A 17,715-nucleotide genomic window follows, 5' to 3' on the forward strand; every position below is an offset into this window, starting at 1 on the left:
TTGCATCTGACCTTGAGGGAGCTGCCTAAGAGATCAAAAATACACAACCACATCTTTGAGAAAAAGGCCAGCATTGCTCTCTCTGATGCTAGCGACCTGTACCAGGAGGGCAAGCTGCCATCTTCATGACTGTTGCTGATTTGGGGAGTAGGTGGGCAATTGAAAACAAGCACACTCTTACCACAGTGCAGCAGAATCTCTATTCATTAATCTTTCACCAGGTTGTTAAGTTTTGTTCTAAATTCCAGAGTTCTGCAAAAGCTGATTTGAGAGCTTTTTGCCAGCTTACAAGTTGCTTTAGTGGAGGGAGAGAGCCCTGAAATTCTGTACTCTGCCATTTTCATCAATGTCTCACCCAATCCCCTCTTGATAAAGGTGCTTAAGAATATCCAAAGCTAAGTTAGTTAATAAAGCTACTTCAAAGGAAATATACTTTAAAAGCAGCTTCAATTATTATTCTTACTTTGCTTTATGTCTTAGAAGTTTTGTAAATAATTGATAATTGAATTTCAAAATAGAAAAGTTTATTCTTTGTATTTCCTTGAGGAGTACTAGGAAACTGTTTACTTGGCACCTAAATGACCTTGAAAATACATATTTATTTAGTTAATTAATTAATTATGGGGAGTACCAGCTTGTATCTTGACATTTTTTGTAGCATTTGTTTGATGTATTTACTGTTATCTGCAGAAATTACTGTGACATAACTCGATGGATGTGTGTGATGAATTTGAGGGAAGAGGGAGAAAATCAGACACTGTTAATTATTTAAAAAATCAGCTTTTGTTGATACTTAATCTGAGTAAATATTTATCTATTTTATAATACTTTCCATCTGTTTTACTTTTAGGTGATATTATCAAAGCAGTATCTAAAATGGATAGAGAACATGTCATCTGTATCCTGGATATCTGCAATTTGGGAAGCAATAAAGCAGAAGTCTACTTGCACAAAATTTACAAACCAAATAAAACTTCTTAAAAATTGGCAACTGCAATTACTGAAGGTTATAAATACAGCATTGCTTTAAAGATATTCTGTTATTTTGTTTGTGATTTCAATAACCGTTTTTCAGCAAGAATATTACATAAATTCTAAAGTGGTTTTCTGTTCATCTTGTATTTGGAGCTAACACACTTCATTTTAAATTCATTACTTGAAAAGATCATCAAAATAATTCTTGTGTATCAAGAAAATTCATGTTACTTGTTTCTATATGAATATTATCTTGACTTAGAATTTGTGTTCACTGTTCTATTTGTGAAAGTGTCCATCATGACCGACTTTGCCACCCCCAGAGACTGTAGCCCACTGACTCCTCTGTCCATAGGGTTCTCCAGGGAAGATACTGGAGTGAGTTGCCATTCCCTTCCCTGTGATCATCTTCCCGACTGGGGATGGAACCAGGTCTCCTGAATTAGCAAGCAGATTTTTTTTTTTTTTTTTTTTTTTTTACCATCTGAGCCACCAGGGGTGGTTATTTGTGTAGCCATTTTATTCTACAGCCTCATCATTAAGGCATCCCAACTTACAAGAGTAACTTTTCATGGACATTTAGCATCCTCCCATTTTAGATTGGGTTATGATGGAATTCTCCCATCCAAGTTCTAACCAGAAGAAGTTTGTGGTCATAAGCTAACCATACTCTGACTGTGCTTAGCTTCTGAGTTTGGACAACATCAGGCACAGACAGGTGGTATGGCCATAGACTACAGTGGAAAATTCTAATTTGAGGATTACATTCCCCTAAAGCAGTCAACCTGCATTTCTCATAACCGAGGTAGTTTCTGTCATTTTCAAAATCACATGTGGATTGTTATATTCCAGTTGCCTTGGCCTTTAGTTTGGTCAACTGTACAATGAGCATACTGAATTCAGTTGTTGTAAGGTTTTCCACTCTATTGTTACTTCATACCCGTTGAATTTCTAAATGTTTTGACCAGTGTGTGGTCTTTTGTTCTTAAAATTGTGTTTAAAGTTAATTAAAGTAGTGAATCCTCCTCATGTTAAAATTTTGAATGTGTTATTAAAGAAGTTAAAAGTTGTCTCTTTCTGAATGTATTTGATGTCTTTCCTCCATATTTTTGACCTATAATAGACCTACATGTACTTGCTAAATGAGCCAGTATGATTCTTCCATATGGGTTGAAAACTGTTTTTTATCAAATAGAATCTGGGTTTTCATATTAAGCTATTAGAAACTTAAATAGGCAGTTCAGTTTTAGTGCCACATAAATGTTGGAGAAGGGAAAAGTTAATACTTAAGTAACTGTTGACTAAAAATCCCTCAGGCTGAGATTGCAAAATTACACACTTTAACAGGTGTGATTTCTGTTCTCATATTGAATGAGAAATAGGAAATATTTTTTAAGATTCAAGATCTTTAAAAACAACTTCCATGGCAATTTATTTTATAGTAATCTTTCTATCCAAATTTGGAGTTTTAACATGTGTCTACATTTCCAGTTACAGAAAAATTGGATAGGTACTGTGGTGATTTCCTAAGGAAAATAGCAAACATCAGAAGACCTTATCTTCAAGTGACAGTAAGTGCTGATTCTTCCCAAATCAACACAAATACACTACTGTGGTATCACTTTTATATTAAAAAATTGGTTTGTAAATTACAAAATATTACATAGTCTACCACAAGACCACAACCTTTCACTGAAGTTTCTAATTTAAGATAGTACATGAGATCTACACATTTAAATCCTTTGGTAAGCCATTAAGAATCTGAGCACCTTTATTTCTTTGTTGGACTTATCCTGCATTAATTTTATTCACATTAAGGCTAGGTCTTTAAAGAAATTTGAAACCCTTATTTTGTGACACTGGTAGCATTTGATGTTATTAAATCTAGCTAGGTACCTTCTGCCAATATGGACTATCCATGCTGTGTCCTTGCTCAGTTGCTCAGTTTTGTCCAACTCTTGGCGACCCCATGGACTGCAGTCCATCAGGCTCCTCTGTCTAGAGATTTTCCAGGCAAGAATACTGGAGTGGGTTGCCATTTCCTTCTCTAGGGGATCTTCCCAACCCAGGATTCGAACCTGCGTCTCCTGCATTGGCAGGCGGATTCTTTACCACTGAGCCACCTGAGAAGCCCCTTCAGAGCTCTAGGAAGCCAGTAAATGGTTTGTGGCCACTGATATGCTTTGATTGGATTTATAATGTTTTAGAGCAGTCACTGTATCCTGGAAAGAGAGTGGAATATAAGGAGGTTAGCTGAGACTGCTAGCTGTATCCTAATACCCATTCTTCTCATAGAGTAATAGTTCTGTCCATTTTTAGCTAAGCAGATAGCTACCTAGAATAAAGAATACTTTTCCTTGCTTCCTTTGTGGCCGGATATGGCCGTGTGACACTTTTATTTGGGTTGGGCTAATATTAAAGTTAACTTACTTGTTTTAAGTGGTGCTGGGAAAACTGGTCAAACCACTTGTAAAAGAATGAAACTAGAACACTTTCTAACACCATACACAAAAATAAACTCAAAATGGATTAAAGATCTAAATGTAAGACCAGAAACTATAAAACTCCTAGAGGACAACATAGGCAAAACACTCTCCGACATAAATCACCGGATCCTCTATGACCCACCTCCCAGAATAGTGGAAATAAAAGCAAAAATAAACAAATGGGACCTAATTAAAATTAAAAGCTTCTGTACAACAAAGGAAACTCTAAGCAAGGTGAAAAGACAGCCTTCAGATTGGGAGAAAATAAGAGCAAATGAAGCAACTGACAAAGAACTAATCTCAAAAAAATACAAGCAACTCCTGCAGCTCAATTCCAGAAAAATAAATGACTCAATCAAAAAATGGGCCAGGAGAAGGAAACGGCAACCCACTCCAGTGTTCTTGCCTGGAGAATCCCAGGGACGGGGGAGCCTGGTGGGCTGCCGTCTCTGGGGTCGCACAGAGTCGGACACGACTGAAGCGACTTAGCAGCAGCAGCAGCAGCAGCAATAGGAAAGTAAGTGATATGAAACAGCTTTTCTGTCCTGCGTGTTGACCTAGCTGCAGGTGTGTTCTGTTATTTGAGGAGAGATAAATCTTAGGAACCCTTACCTCAGGCTTTTTAAAACACAGGGTACCACTTAGCCACCAGGAAGCCCATTAAAAGACAGGGAGGTCCAGTAATCAGTCTTTTAGGAAACTGGTAATGATGTCACCTAAACTTGAAGCACTAAAAAAAAAAAAAGTGTTCTCAACTATGTAAAATCTTTCTCCTCCTACCTTCTCAAATGTAATCCTAGGAATTTTGCCTGTAAACAAAGCATTTCTGGGCCAGAAATACTTTCTCTCTTTATAGCAAGGCTTCACATTATATTGAGTGCCACAGGTTCCATCATTTTTAAAGGACAGAGACATAAATGATAAATAATGGATATAAAAATATTACAATCTACCACCTCAAAAAATATTGTTTATGGAGCTTGGAGATTCAAGTATGGATTGCAGTTTTATTTTGAAAAGAATGCTACAACTTATGTGGTTTTTCTTCCTCATGTTTATATTAAAAGAAAAGCTAATAAACTCTATTTTAATTAAAAAACAAAACAAAACAAAAAATGGGCCAAAGAACTAAACAGACATTTCTCCAAAGAAGACATACAGATGGCTAATACATGAAAAGATGCTTAACATCACTCATTATCAGAGAAATGCAAATCAAAACCACAATGAGGTACCATTTCACGCCAGTCAGAATGGCTGCGATCCAAAAGTCTACAAGCAATAAATGCTGGAGAGGGTGTGGAGAAAAGGCTTACACTGTTGGTGGGAATGCAAACTAGTACAGCCACTATGGAGAACAGTGTAGAGATTCCTTAAAAAACTGGAAATAGAACTGCCTTATGACCCAGCAATCCCACTACTGGGCGTACACACCAAGGAAACCAGAATTGAAAGAGACACATGTACCCCAGTGTTCATCGCAGCACTGTTTATAATAGCCAGGGCATGGAAGCAACCTAGATGTCCATCAGCAGATGAATGGAGAAGAAAGCTGTGATACATATACACAATGGAGTATTACTCAGCCATTAAAAAGAACACATTTGAATCAGTTCTAATGAGGTGGATGAAACTGGAGCCTATTATACAGAGTGAAGTAAGCCAGAAAGGAAAACACCAATACAGTATACTAACACATATATATGGAGTTTAGAAAGATGGTAACGATGACCCTGTATGCAAGACAGCAAAAGAGATACAGATATATAGAACAGTCTTTTGGACTCTGGGAGAGGGCGAGGACAGGATGATTTGGGAGAATGGCATTGAAACATGTATAATATCATACAAGAAATGAATCACCAGTCCAGGTTCAATGCAGGATACAGGATACTCGGGGCTGGTGCACTAGGATGACCCAGAGGGATGGTACATGGAGGGAGGTGGGAAGGGGGTTCAGGATGGGGAACACATGTATACCTGTGGCAGATTCATGTTGTATGGCAAAACCAATACAATATTGTAAAGTAATTAGCCTCCAATTAAAATAAATAATAAAGTTAACTTACTTGTTTTGAACATACACAGTTAGTCACCCAGCCCAGAACTGGAAGTTTGCTATGAATAATCAAGGAGTATCTGTATTAGATACCATTCCTGTATCTACTAAGCCCTGTACTTCATCTATAAATGATAGGTTTGTCATAGCTCTTATTCAATCATATGGAAAAGTCTGAAATTTTTCTTGCTTAAGGGAAGTAATTCCCTTCTCTATGCCTTTATTAGTATTACATACCTTTGTTAAGATTCTTGATATGTATTAAGGTACTTAATAAAGGCACAAGCAATAGGAAAAGTCCAATAGTATCAAATGTTTGAAACACAATAGTGGTTCTCAAACTTGGCTTCATATTGGTTCAAAAATGACTATGCCAACGTGTCACCCACCCCAAGTTCTGATCTGGGTGTAGCCTGGACATCAAGATAGGTAACAGCTCCCCAAGTGATTCTAATATGCAGGCAAGTTTGTACACCACTAAAGTTATATACCACTAAATGGGTAGAGTCCCATTTCAAGCACTTGTTAGTTTTATTAGAGCTCAAGCTTTACCCAGTACATGGAACTTAACCTCCTATCTAGGCACTGTAGTTTCATCTACACTCGATGCAGCTTCATCTTGAATTGTTCTGATAAGAAGGAAAAATTAAAACCTCATAGTTTTGAAACAACTTTCATTTTTGTAAGAGTTCTAGCATGTCAGATCCAGAAAAGAATTGATAGGTCAATTCTAATCCAACCTCTTTCATTGTGTCAATGAAGAAAAAGTCCCGCAGAACTTACTGTTTTCCTGAGGATATAATACTAGCTGCTGCCCTGTCAGCACATGTACAACCTTTTGTCTTGTAAGAGAACTTCAGGAATGTTAAGAGAAGCACCTAAAGTACAAACATCAAACCTTGGGGAGAAGGAATAGTCAGGGAGTTTAGGGTGGACAAGTACACAGTGCTACATTTAAAATGGATAACCAACAAGGTCCTACTGTATAGCACAGGGAATTCTGCTTGATGTTATGTGGCAGCCTGGATGGGAGGGAAGTTTGGACAAGAATGGATACATGTATGTGTATGGCTGCATCCCTTTGCTGGCCACCTGAAATTATCACAACATTGTTAATCAGCTATACTGCAATATAAAATAATTAAAACATCAAACCATTATAGATTGGAAGTGGAAGCACTATGAGGTTGAAATTAAATGACAGCAGCTAATCTGTCAAAACGACAACTAGATACCACACTATTCTTCATGTACAACTTGTATCATCTAAAGTTCTTAAATTGTATATTAACATATATAACGAAATCTAGAAAGATGGTACTGATGAACCTATCTGCAGGGCAGCAAGAAATGCAGACAGAGAACAGACTTGTGGCCACGGAGAAGGAGAGGGTTGGACAAATTGAGAGAGTAGCATTGAAACCTATACACTAGCATATGTAAAATTAGACAGCCAGTAGAAATTTGCTGTATGATGCAGGGAGCTCAAATCTGGTGCTCTGGGACAACCTGGAGGGGTGAGATGGGGTGGGAGGCCAGAGGGAGATTCAAGAGGGAGAGAACATACATATATTTATGGCTGATTCCTGTTGATACATGGCAGAAAGCAATGCAATAGTGTAAAGCAATTCAGTTCAGTTCATTGCTCAGTCGTATCCGACTCTTTACGACCCCATGAACCACAGCACGCCAGGCCTCCCTGTCCACCACCAACTCCCAGAGTCCACCCAAACTCATGTCCATCGACTTGGTGATGCCATCCAACCATCTCATCCTCTGTCTTCCCCTTCTGCCCTCAAACTTTCCCAGAATCAGGGTCTTTTCCAATGAGTCAGCTCTTTGCATCAGGTGGCCAAAGTATTGGAGTTTCAGCTTTAGTATCAGTCCTTCCAATGAACACCCAGGACTGACCTCCTTTAGGATGGACTGGTTGGATCTCCTTGCAGTCCAAGGGACTCTCAAGAGTCTTATCCAACACCACAGTTCAAAAGCATCAATTCTTCGGTGCTCAGCTTTCTTTATAGTCCAACTCACATCCATACATGACCACTGGGAAAACCATAGCCTTGACTAGATGGATTTGTGTTGACAAAGTACTGTCTCTGCTTTTGAATATGCTATCTAGGTTGGTCATAACTTTCCTTCCAAGGAGTAAGCGTCTTTTAATTTCATGGCTGCAATCACTGTCTGCAGTGATTTTGGAGCCCAGAAAAATAAAGTCAGCCACTGTTTCTACTGTTTCCCCATCTATTTCCCATGAAGTGATGGGATCAGATGCCATGATCTTCGTTTTCTGAATGTTGAGCTTTAGGCCAACTTTTTCACTCTCCTCTTTCACTTTCATCAAGAGGCTCTTTAGTTCTTCTTCACTTTCTGCTATAAGGGTGGTGTCATCTGCATATCTGAGGTTATTGATATTTCTCCCAGCAATCTTGATTCCAGCTTGTGCTTTATCCAGCCCAGCGTTTCTCATGATGTACTCTACATGTAAGTTAAATAAGCAGGGTGACAATATACAGCCTTGACGTACTCCTTTTCCTATTTGGAACCAATCTGTTGTTCCATGTCCAGTTCTAACTGTTGCTTCCTAACCTGCATACAGGTTTCTCAAGAGGCAGGTCCGGTGGTCTGGTATTCCCATCTCTTTCAGAATTTTCCACAGTTTATTGTGAAAGGCACACAGTCAAAGGCTTTGGCATAGTCAATAAAGCAGAAATAGTTGTTTTTCATTACCTCCAGTTAAAAATAAATTTTAAAAATAAAGTTCTTAAATTGAGTGCATGAGAATTACCTGGAGAGCTATTTAAAATGTGGATTCCTAGATATTTCCCTCTGATTTTGATTCAGGATGACTGGTAGTAGGACCCAGGAATCTTCACTTTTGATAAATTTCTAAATGATTCTACTGTAGGTGTTCACAGAGAAAATCTTAAAAACACTGAATAAATACTAGACTACTCATCCCCCAGCAAATTAACTTGAGTCAACCGGAAAATTGCACTGATGGGTATTTATTGTTCTAGGACTAATTTTACTTAACTGCAAAATTTTAAAAACAATTTAAAATTATCTTTGTAAGGTGTGACTCTCTGAAAGCTATAAAAGGAAACATAAAGGCACTTACATACAAGGTATATAATGCTGGCTACCATTTAAAGTCATGCACTTCAACCATCAAAGCAATTTAAAATAGTTTAGCAAAGGTTTCTCATGAGCACTGCCACAAAGTGTTAGGCAAAGCTGTCATTTAAAATCATATAATGATTTTCCTTTTAGAATCAATTACCAGATAATCACGATGATGTAATCACTGACCTAGAGCCAGACATCCTGGAATGTGAAGTCAAGTGGGCCTTAGAAAGCATCACTATGAACAAAGCTAGTGGAGGTGATGGAATTCCAGTTGAGCTATTCCAAATCCTGAAAGATGATGCTGTGAAAGTGCTGCACTCAATATGCCAGCAAATTTGGAAAACTCAGCAGTGGCCACAGGACTGGAAAAAGTCAGTTTTCATTCCAATCCCAAAGAAAGCCAATGCCAAAGAATGCTCAAACTACTGCACAATTGCACTCATCTCACACGCTAGTAAAGTAATGCTCAAAATTCTCCAAGCCAGGCTTCAGCAATATGTGAACCCTGAACTTCCCGATGTTCAAGCTGGTTTTAGAAAAGGCAGAGGAACCGGAGATCAAATTGCCAACATCCGCTGGATCATGGAAAAAGCAAGAGAATTCCAGAAAAACATCTATTTCTGCTTTATTGATTGTGCCAAAGCCTTTGACTGTGTGGATCACAATAAACTGTGGAAAATTCTGAAAGAGATGGGAATACCAGACCACCTGACCTGCCTCTTGAGAAATTTGTATGCATGTCAGGAAGCAACAGTTAGAACTGGACATGGAACAACAGACTGGTTCCAAATAGGAAAAGGAGTTCGTCAAGGCTGTAGATTGTCACCCTGTTTATTTAACTTATACGCAGAGTACATCATGAGAAATGCTGGACTGGAAGAAACACAAGCTGGAATCAAGATTGCCGGGAGAAATATCAATAACCTCAAGTATGCAGATGATACCACCCTTATGGCAGAAAGTGAAGAGGAACTAAAAAGCCTCTTGATGAAAGTGAAAGTGGAGAGTGAAAAAGTTGGCTTAAAGCTCAACATTCAGAAAATGAAGATAATGGCATCCAGTCCCATCACTTCATGGGAAATAGATGGGGAAACAGTGGAAACAATGTCAGACTTTATTTTGGGGGGCTCCAAAATCACTGCAGATGGTGACTGCCACCATGAAATTAAAAGATGCTTACTCCTTGGAAGGAAAGTTATGACCAACCTAGATAGCATATTCAAAAGCAGAGACATTACTTTGTCAACAAAGGTTCGACTAATCAAGGCTATGGTTTTTCCAGTGGTCATGTATGGATGTGAGAGTTGGACTGTGAAGAAAGCTGAGCACCAAAGAATTGATGCTTTTGAACTGTGGTGTTGGAAAAGACTCCTGAGAGTCCCTTGGACTGCAAAGAGATCCAACCAGTCCGTTCTGAAGGAGATCAGCCCTGGGATTTCTTTGGAAGGAATGATGCTAAAGCTGAAACTCCAGTACTTTGGCCACCTCATGCGAAGAGTTGACTCATTGGAAAAGACTGATGCTGGGAGCGATTGTGGGCAAGAGGAGAAGGGGACGACAGAGGATGAGATGGCTGGATGGCATCACTGACTCGATGGACGTGAGTCTGGGTAAACTCTGGGAGTTGGTGATGGACAGGGAGGCCTGGCGTGCTGCGATTCATGGGGTCGCAAAGAGTCGGACACGACTGAGCGACTGATCTGATCTGATCTGATAGAAGGTTAAATCTCTAGAACTTTACTAATGAATTATCTGTTGAATTGATCACAGATGTCTATTAGCAATCAGCAGACTAATCATTTTGACAATAATACTTGTGTTTTCAGTTTGATAGTTTTCTTTGTCCAGTGAGTAGTCTTTATTATGAGTTTTGACGTCAATATGATAGTGCTAATAGCAAAATAATAAACTACTTGCATTTACTCTGAAACAGATCATAAGCTAATACACAAGACCTTTAAACTTTTCAGTTCAATTCCATGAATAACTGTTGAGTGGTTACTGTGTGTAAGTTGTTACTAATACCAGGTACTGTGAAGGAGGGGATACACCCATGAGTAATCAGCAGCTGTAGAAGGAGAGAAAGGTTCATATTTGTATTGTGCATTTGCTGGGGTTTATCCATAAGTTTCTACTGCAGGTTCCCTGAACTCCCTTCTGATGTTAACTGTTTGTTTCCACTTGCAGTGTCCATTCCCAATGCTAATACTTCAGATGCCCAGGAATGGACAAGTGGGGGAGTGGGATGGAAATAGCTTCATTGGTCATCTTCAACAATGTCTCCTATTTTCCTGTTTTTTGTTGTCCTGTCCCGTTGACTCTAGTGGTATTCCTTATTCCAGACTATTTCCCTTGGACTTCAGACTACCATTGTTTCTGCCTTCCATTTGACCTGGTGTCTTTCTACTTCTCTGTCAGTCTGATACCTATTTATCTATTTTTTTGACCTTGGCCCAATCAGACTCCTGATATCTCTGTCTTGTTGTCCATTCATCTACTCCTTCACCAGCCCTTGGCACACATTGCAATCTACCTTTCCCAGCAACTTACCCAGACCAATCGAGCCCACACCAATGTATGTCCAACTGCTGCTAGTGTCCAGTGTACTCTTGATTAAAAACAGCTTACAGTAAAGGAAGCAATGAAGTAAATAAAGCTATTTATATGTTTACAATAACTAGAATTAAAAATTCTAGGACCTAGAGACACACAGAGTGAAGAAAGTCAGAGAAAATTATCGTATATTAGCACATATATGTGGAATCTAGAAGAGTGGTACAAATGGGTGAATCTATTTGCAAAGCAGAGATGGAGATACAGATGTAGAGAACAAACATGGACATCAAGGGGGGAACAGGATTGGGGTGGGATGAATTGGGAGACTGAGACTGACATACATATGCTACTATGTATAATATGGGCTTTCCTGGTAGCTCAGTGGTAAAGAATCTGTCTGCCAATCCAGGAGATGCAGGTTGCATTGGGAAGATCCCTTGGAGAAGGAAATGGCAACCCACTCCAATATTCTTGCCTGGGAAATCCCACAGACAGAGGAACCCGGGGGCCTACAGTCCATGGGGTCACAAAAGAGTCAAACATGACTTAACAACGAAACAACAACAGTGTAAAAAATAGATAACTAATGAGAACCTACTTTTAGTGCAGGGAACTCTACTCAGTGCTCTGTGGTGACCTAAATGAGAAGGAAATCCAAAAAAAGAGCGGATATATGTATATATAAAGTTGATTGATTTTGCTCTACAACAGAAACTAACACAATATTGTAAAGCAACTACACTAAAATAATTTCTTTTTATTCTAAATGTTAGGAGATAAACCTTGCATAATCTTTTGTTAGAGTATAAGACACGGGACATAAAAATTAATGGAATGCATCACATTATAGGTATCAATCAGTTGAGAAATATTTGAGTGCCCACCACTGGCAAGGCATTGTACTTCAAATGATCTCTAGTGACTGGAATATGTTTCCCTTTCAATGAATAAACAAGGTAGCAGAAGATATTCCTTGGGGAGATTGTTAAGAAAAATTCCACAAAGAAATAAGACCAAAAAAGGCCGCAAAATCAATTCCACCAATGCGATAGCAATTAAAATGACAGATCTTAACTTACTTCTGGCTGAATTGGTTGATAGCATATTTCAGCAGGGCTTGGAAAACCAGTTTGGTGTTTTAGATAATCTGAGAGAGGTGACTTTCATTTTGTCACGTGGGAGTACCAATAGTCCAGTTCCTCATTCCAATCCACTCCATGTTTATGAAAGTTCATTAGCTGGAACAAGAAGAAGGAAAAAATGTCAATGCAGGAAGTCATCCAATCCTGATAAGTTGACACGTAGAATAAAGTTGATGGTGTTATTTATCGCTAAGGCAGTCCTGATTAAGGGTTATACGTGTGTACAGTTGGAGGAAGGACAGGCGACGGGGAATATAGCTAAGTACAGTGAAATAGAGCTGATGTATTCAGAGCTTACATTGCTAGAGGTGAGATCAGTTACCTACTTGCAACTGAAATTTCAGACTTCTGCTTAGCAGGGACCTGCATGGACAAATGGTGACTGATAGTTGGAAAAATCAGCAGACATCTTAAATTTTATGCTCAAATGAATGAACAATGAACCAGGAGACTAAGTCCAGTTTTCAGCTGCTGGTAATTTTTACATTTTTATTTAAAATCACAGCATCTTTTTCAATTAATGCCTATGTGACTGTGACTTACTACAATGAAACCAGCAACTACACTTCAGCAGAGACATGCGAATGTGGTGTTTATGGCTTAGCCTCACCAGTGGCTAATGCTATGGGGGTGGTAGGCATCCCTAAGAACAATAACTACCAAGCTTGTGACTACAACACTGAGTTTACCTATACTAAGAAGCCCTGGATTGCGCTGATAGAAAGAGGTAATTGTACATTTTCAGAAAAAATTCAAACAGCGGGCAGAAGAAATGCTGATGCTGTTGTGATTTACAATCTTCCAGAGACTGGCAACCAGACGATACAGATGGCAAATTTCGGTAAGAACCGATTCCCAAAGAGGGTTAATGTCTTTGTTTATCTTAAAATGGTATTTCTATCTAGAATGGGTCTAGGATCTGGCAATGAGACTGTTAAACAAGTGTATTTTAAATTTTTTTGCCCGGCACTACTCTGAGTTACTTTACTATTAATATTTGGAATTAATTTGTTTCAAGAACAAAAGCAATTCAGGAAATGGTTCCTGTTTTCCTTCATGATATTCTTAGCTCTATCAGCTTTCTCAGTGCATATTATATAATTGCTTTTTAATAAATGTGCCTTTACCTGTAAACATTAAAGAAAATATAAATGTTTTAATTTCATTCTTAATTTGTACTTTTCATTTTGATTCAGGGTTGTATGTATTCAAGTATGCAGTAACTGCAAAACTGATTCATTATTATGATCAAACAGTAGCATGTTTTAAGTGTTCAAAATGTTTACAGAAATGAGAATTCAACTATCTGCTGTATGCATGTGAGATTTTAATATTTGTGGGACTAATACGTATAAAACTACTCTGTAAGAAACATTATACATTTAAAATGGTATGGCTGAAATTGGATAGCTCTGTAATTCACACCAAAAGTAAAGATTTCCCTTAAAAATGTTTACTTATGACTCAAGTAAATATAATTATCTAACGTATTAACTTTGTAAAGGAATTTATCTCTTAGAACTACTGTTTTAATTTTGTTTATTTTGTAAAAAATGCCAGTTTTGAAATAAATGGTTTTAAATCAGTGGAAAAGTAGACTTCTGAAACAAGTCTTCTATACTTTAGGTAGATATAGGTATTTTTGACCCCAGACTTGGCCAAAGGAAAAAAATAATTTCAAACAGAGTAAGATCTGGTTGAATGCAATATCAGGATAATTAGTATTCTCACCACCAAATTTTGTGTTTGAGAAAATTAATGTAAATTAAATCAACCAGATTTCAAAATTATAAGAAAAAAATCAAATTTGTGTTGAGTAGTAGAATGATTGAAACATCCAGGTTGTGTACATACAATATGGCAATTTGGTACTAATGTTTGAAAACCAAGCTGCTTGTTTCTCTGGGTATTGAAAAACCAGGTAACATGGTCTTTAGCAGTACAAAATTATTGTAAATGTACAAAACTCTACTTGCTACCTTTTATAACATATCCTGGACATCACCAGAACCCAAGTATTCACATTGTTTTTTCTTCTGAAGTTAAGAGTACTCCATAAGCATTCCCTATGTTCCTATATTTTTACAGATGACTTTTATTCTTGTAAAAATAAAATGAGGCACTTCTGTTGAAAATTAGGAGTTAAACCTCTTCTAAGGAATCTATGTGCTCTGTTTCAAATTAGAGACTCTAAGTATTCAAGGTTTCCTTTTATATGGACAGTCACATTCTGCTGTTTACTCCCCTGGTTTATTTAGCATAATTTTTTAACTGAAGTATAGTTGATGTACAATGTTGTATTAGTTTCCATGTGTACAGCAAAGTGATTCAGTTATATATATATATATATATATATATATATATATATATATATATACACATATACACACACACACACACACACACATGCATTGGTTATCAATTTTATATATAGTAGCGTGTATATGTTATTCCCGAAATCCCTAATTTATCTTTCCTCCCCACCTTTCCCCTTCGGTAACCATAAGTTTGTTTTCGATGTCTGTGAGACTGTTTCTGTTTTATAAATCCTCTGGTTTTCTAAAAGTATAAACAGTATCAGACTAAACAGCAGTTATGTTTTCAAAACTTGCTTTGCAACATGAAGGGCCAACTACTGAAAAGTAGGTGCCCAACTACTGAATTTAAAAGATTGCCAGAACAGTAAATCTCTCCAAAAGGCATGCACAGTCATTTGAGTATATGTCTCTGAGTACAGTTTAAGAAACAAAGCAACTACATTTATCATTGAATATATAATACCAATATAGTCAAGGCTATGTGGTCAAAAACATTTGTAAAAACTACAGCATTGCTCCTGTTTTAAAATAAGCACACGGGAAAACATAGCATTATCACAGTAATTGTAATAGTTAATATTTATTGCCATTTAACATATGTCAGGCACTGTTTTAGGGTCTTTATTTTAACTAATGAATGGTGATCTTTAACACTGAATGATCTCAACCCCAAAGAATTAAAATTGTAAGTTTAGTGTTTTGCAGCTAAACCTGTCAGCTAGTGTGTCATTGGAGTTCTTCCTTCCTAGAAATTTCTCTTAGATAGAAACTATTATGTAATGCAGTTGACAAACAACAAACATAGGGAATTGTGTGGATATGAAAACTCAATGACCAGCCCCTAGGCCATTAAAGACTGCGTCATTATTATATAACATAAGCCAAAATTGTGTTTGTTTTTGCTGTCTTTCATTAGTGTGTGTGTGTGTTTTCAGGCACAGAGCATGGGGGAACAACTCCTGCTCCTTCTACAAAGGCTCTAGGCCTTACCTTCCATCACCTTATCTTTTATCACCCCTGAAAACCACCTTTTCGGAAAACCACACTCTACCGCCTCAGGGCTGAACCACCCTTTTACTTCCTTGCTTCCCACTACCTCTTCATTCCTTCAGTCTCATTTTCCATGCTAGGCCTCCCTAGCCTTTCCATAATGCTGTGCCTCTTTATGTCTTATTGATGTCAACACCCTCTAACCAAAGGCTGCTAGGAGTAGACCTGTAGTTTTAAAAGTTGGATTTATTACTTACTGCAGCAAAAGGGGAATGCATACCATCAAAAACGGTGGGGTATCTTAGTAAGAGGGCTTTAGAAAGGATTTCTAGGATTTGGGCTTGCTTCAGATGACTTGGGGGAGGATTTACAGAAACAGGCCTTTGACCAGACATCCCAGTTTGCCTGAGACAGGAATTTCCTGGATTGTGGGTCTTGCAGTGCTAAAGCCAGGAAATTCTTGGGAAAACCAAGCTGAGTAGGTCACTCTAGCTGGCATTGTTCTGGATTTGGATGCTGTCAGAAAGTAGGGGGTAATTCTGTGATTGGATTTCTAAAAAAATCTTATTTTTAAGTGGCAAAGACTAATCTGAACAGGCAGATAATTGGTAAAGTAATCGTCACTCACGTTTGTCAGGATGGAGATGTTTGGTCATTTTTGTGCCTTGGATGCTGTTCATATTTTGACTGGATTCAGACATAATTACAGAATGGTCTTGTCTTTGTCTTGATCCATCATGGGTACAGAATGAACTTCTCTACTGTTGATGCTCTGTGAAATAATTTATGTTCAATAAGAAAACACCAAGTCCTGATTGTTAGTACCAAGCCAGGTCCCAGATATCAGGGGCTGCTTGTCTCTTTCTCATCAACAATACACTATGTCTTTGTCTTTACTGATGTGCAAATACATTATCTCCCCCCATTTTATGTATCAGTGCTTCCCCACCCCCTATACCCTGCCTTCAAAGTCCCCAAGAAGCCCAAGAGATATTTCTGCACCCCTTACCTCTTAGGGTTTCATGATATGGATACAGAATGTCTTTACTCCTGGGCCCAATTCATTCATAGCCCCCCTACTAGCAGTATCCTTTTTCTGATGGAGACAACTTCAGTCTGAGACATGCTCTCACTGAGGAAGAATAGTGTATAGCCCAGTAAAGCTATAATTCTAAGTTTCCCAGTTTGTAGTGTATTTGGATTTGCATTTTGATGTGACTGGAAATAGAAAGATATGTTTATGGTATCCTTAAGTAATTATGTAACTTCTTAACAATTCTTTCCAAATATTTTGGAGACATCTATCTATCCAGTTGTCCCAGATGTGCAAGAAAAGGCAGGACTCCTCAGTTATTAATGCAGAATGAATTAATTAATTCTGAATGAATACGTTAAGTATTGGCTTTCTGACCAAACAGGTTTTTTTGAAAGTTAAACATGCTATTAATAGGTTAATTGCCCTAAGAAGCAATTAGATTTGAATGTATTGTAGTTTATTTCAGCAAAGTCAGTAATTTGAAAGGAATAAAATGGTTCTTTATCTATTTGACTATGTTCAACAAAATGGATTACAGGGTGATGTCTATAGTCTTTCAGAATCCCCCAAACTCACCAATTCCCAAGCAGTTATGTGCATGGAAGGAAGAGTTTCATCAGAACAGAAAACTCACATGTTTTAGAAAAATGTTTTCCTAGAAATGAGGGGGTAAATAAAAATATAGTATATAAATGAAATGAGGAAATGATAAAAACTTCAATAAGGCTTAGACTCTGATACACACACACACACACACACACACACACACACATCAGTTCAGTTCAGTTCAGTCGCTCAGTCGTGTCCGACTCTTCGCGACCCCATGAATCGCAGCACACACACACACACACACACACACACACACACACACACATATATATATATATACACACCCACACACATATATATGGACTTCCCTAATGGCTCTGTTGGTAAAGAATCTGCCTGCAATGCAGGAGACCCGGGTTTGATTTCCGAGTCAGAAGATCCCCTGGAGAAGGAAATGGCAACCCACTCCAGT

General features: G+C 37.9%; 2 protein-coding genes across 3 annotated transcripts in view; both read left to right on the plus strand.

Annotated features, from left to right (window-relative positions):
- Positions 1-2,051, plus strand: part of RADX (RPA1 related single stranded DNA binding protein, X-linked) — a 96,765-nt gene extending 94,714 nt beyond the window's left edge. For both annotated transcript variants that reach the window (XM_061409345.1, XM_061409344.1), the window contains exon 14: positions 851-2,051. In XM_061409345.1, the coding sequence (XP_061265329.1) occupies positions 851-981 (131 nt within the window). In that variant the 3' untranslated portion in view covers positions 982-2,051. The remainder of the gene's footprint in view (positions 1-850) is intronic.
- Positions 2,052-12,483: 10,432 nt separating this feature from the next.
- RNF128 (ring finger protein 128) overlaps positions 12,484-17,715 on the plus strand; it is a 100,569-nt gene continuing 95,337 nt past the window's right edge. Inside the window, exon 1 of the mRNA XM_061409347.1 lies at positions 12,484-13,191. Within this exon, the coding sequence (XP_061265331.1) occupies positions 12,789-13,191 (403 nt within the window). The 5' untranslated portion in view covers positions 12,484-12,788. The remainder of the gene's footprint in view (positions 13,192-17,715) is intronic.

The sequence above is a fragment of the Bos javanicus genome, chromosome X (genome assembly GCF_032452875.1).
Source record: "Bos javanicus breed banteng chromosome X, ARS-OSU_banteng_1.0, whole genome shotgun sequence".
Lineage (NCBI taxonomy): Eukaryota > Metazoa > Chordata > Mammalia > Artiodactyla > Bovidae > Bos > Bos javanicus.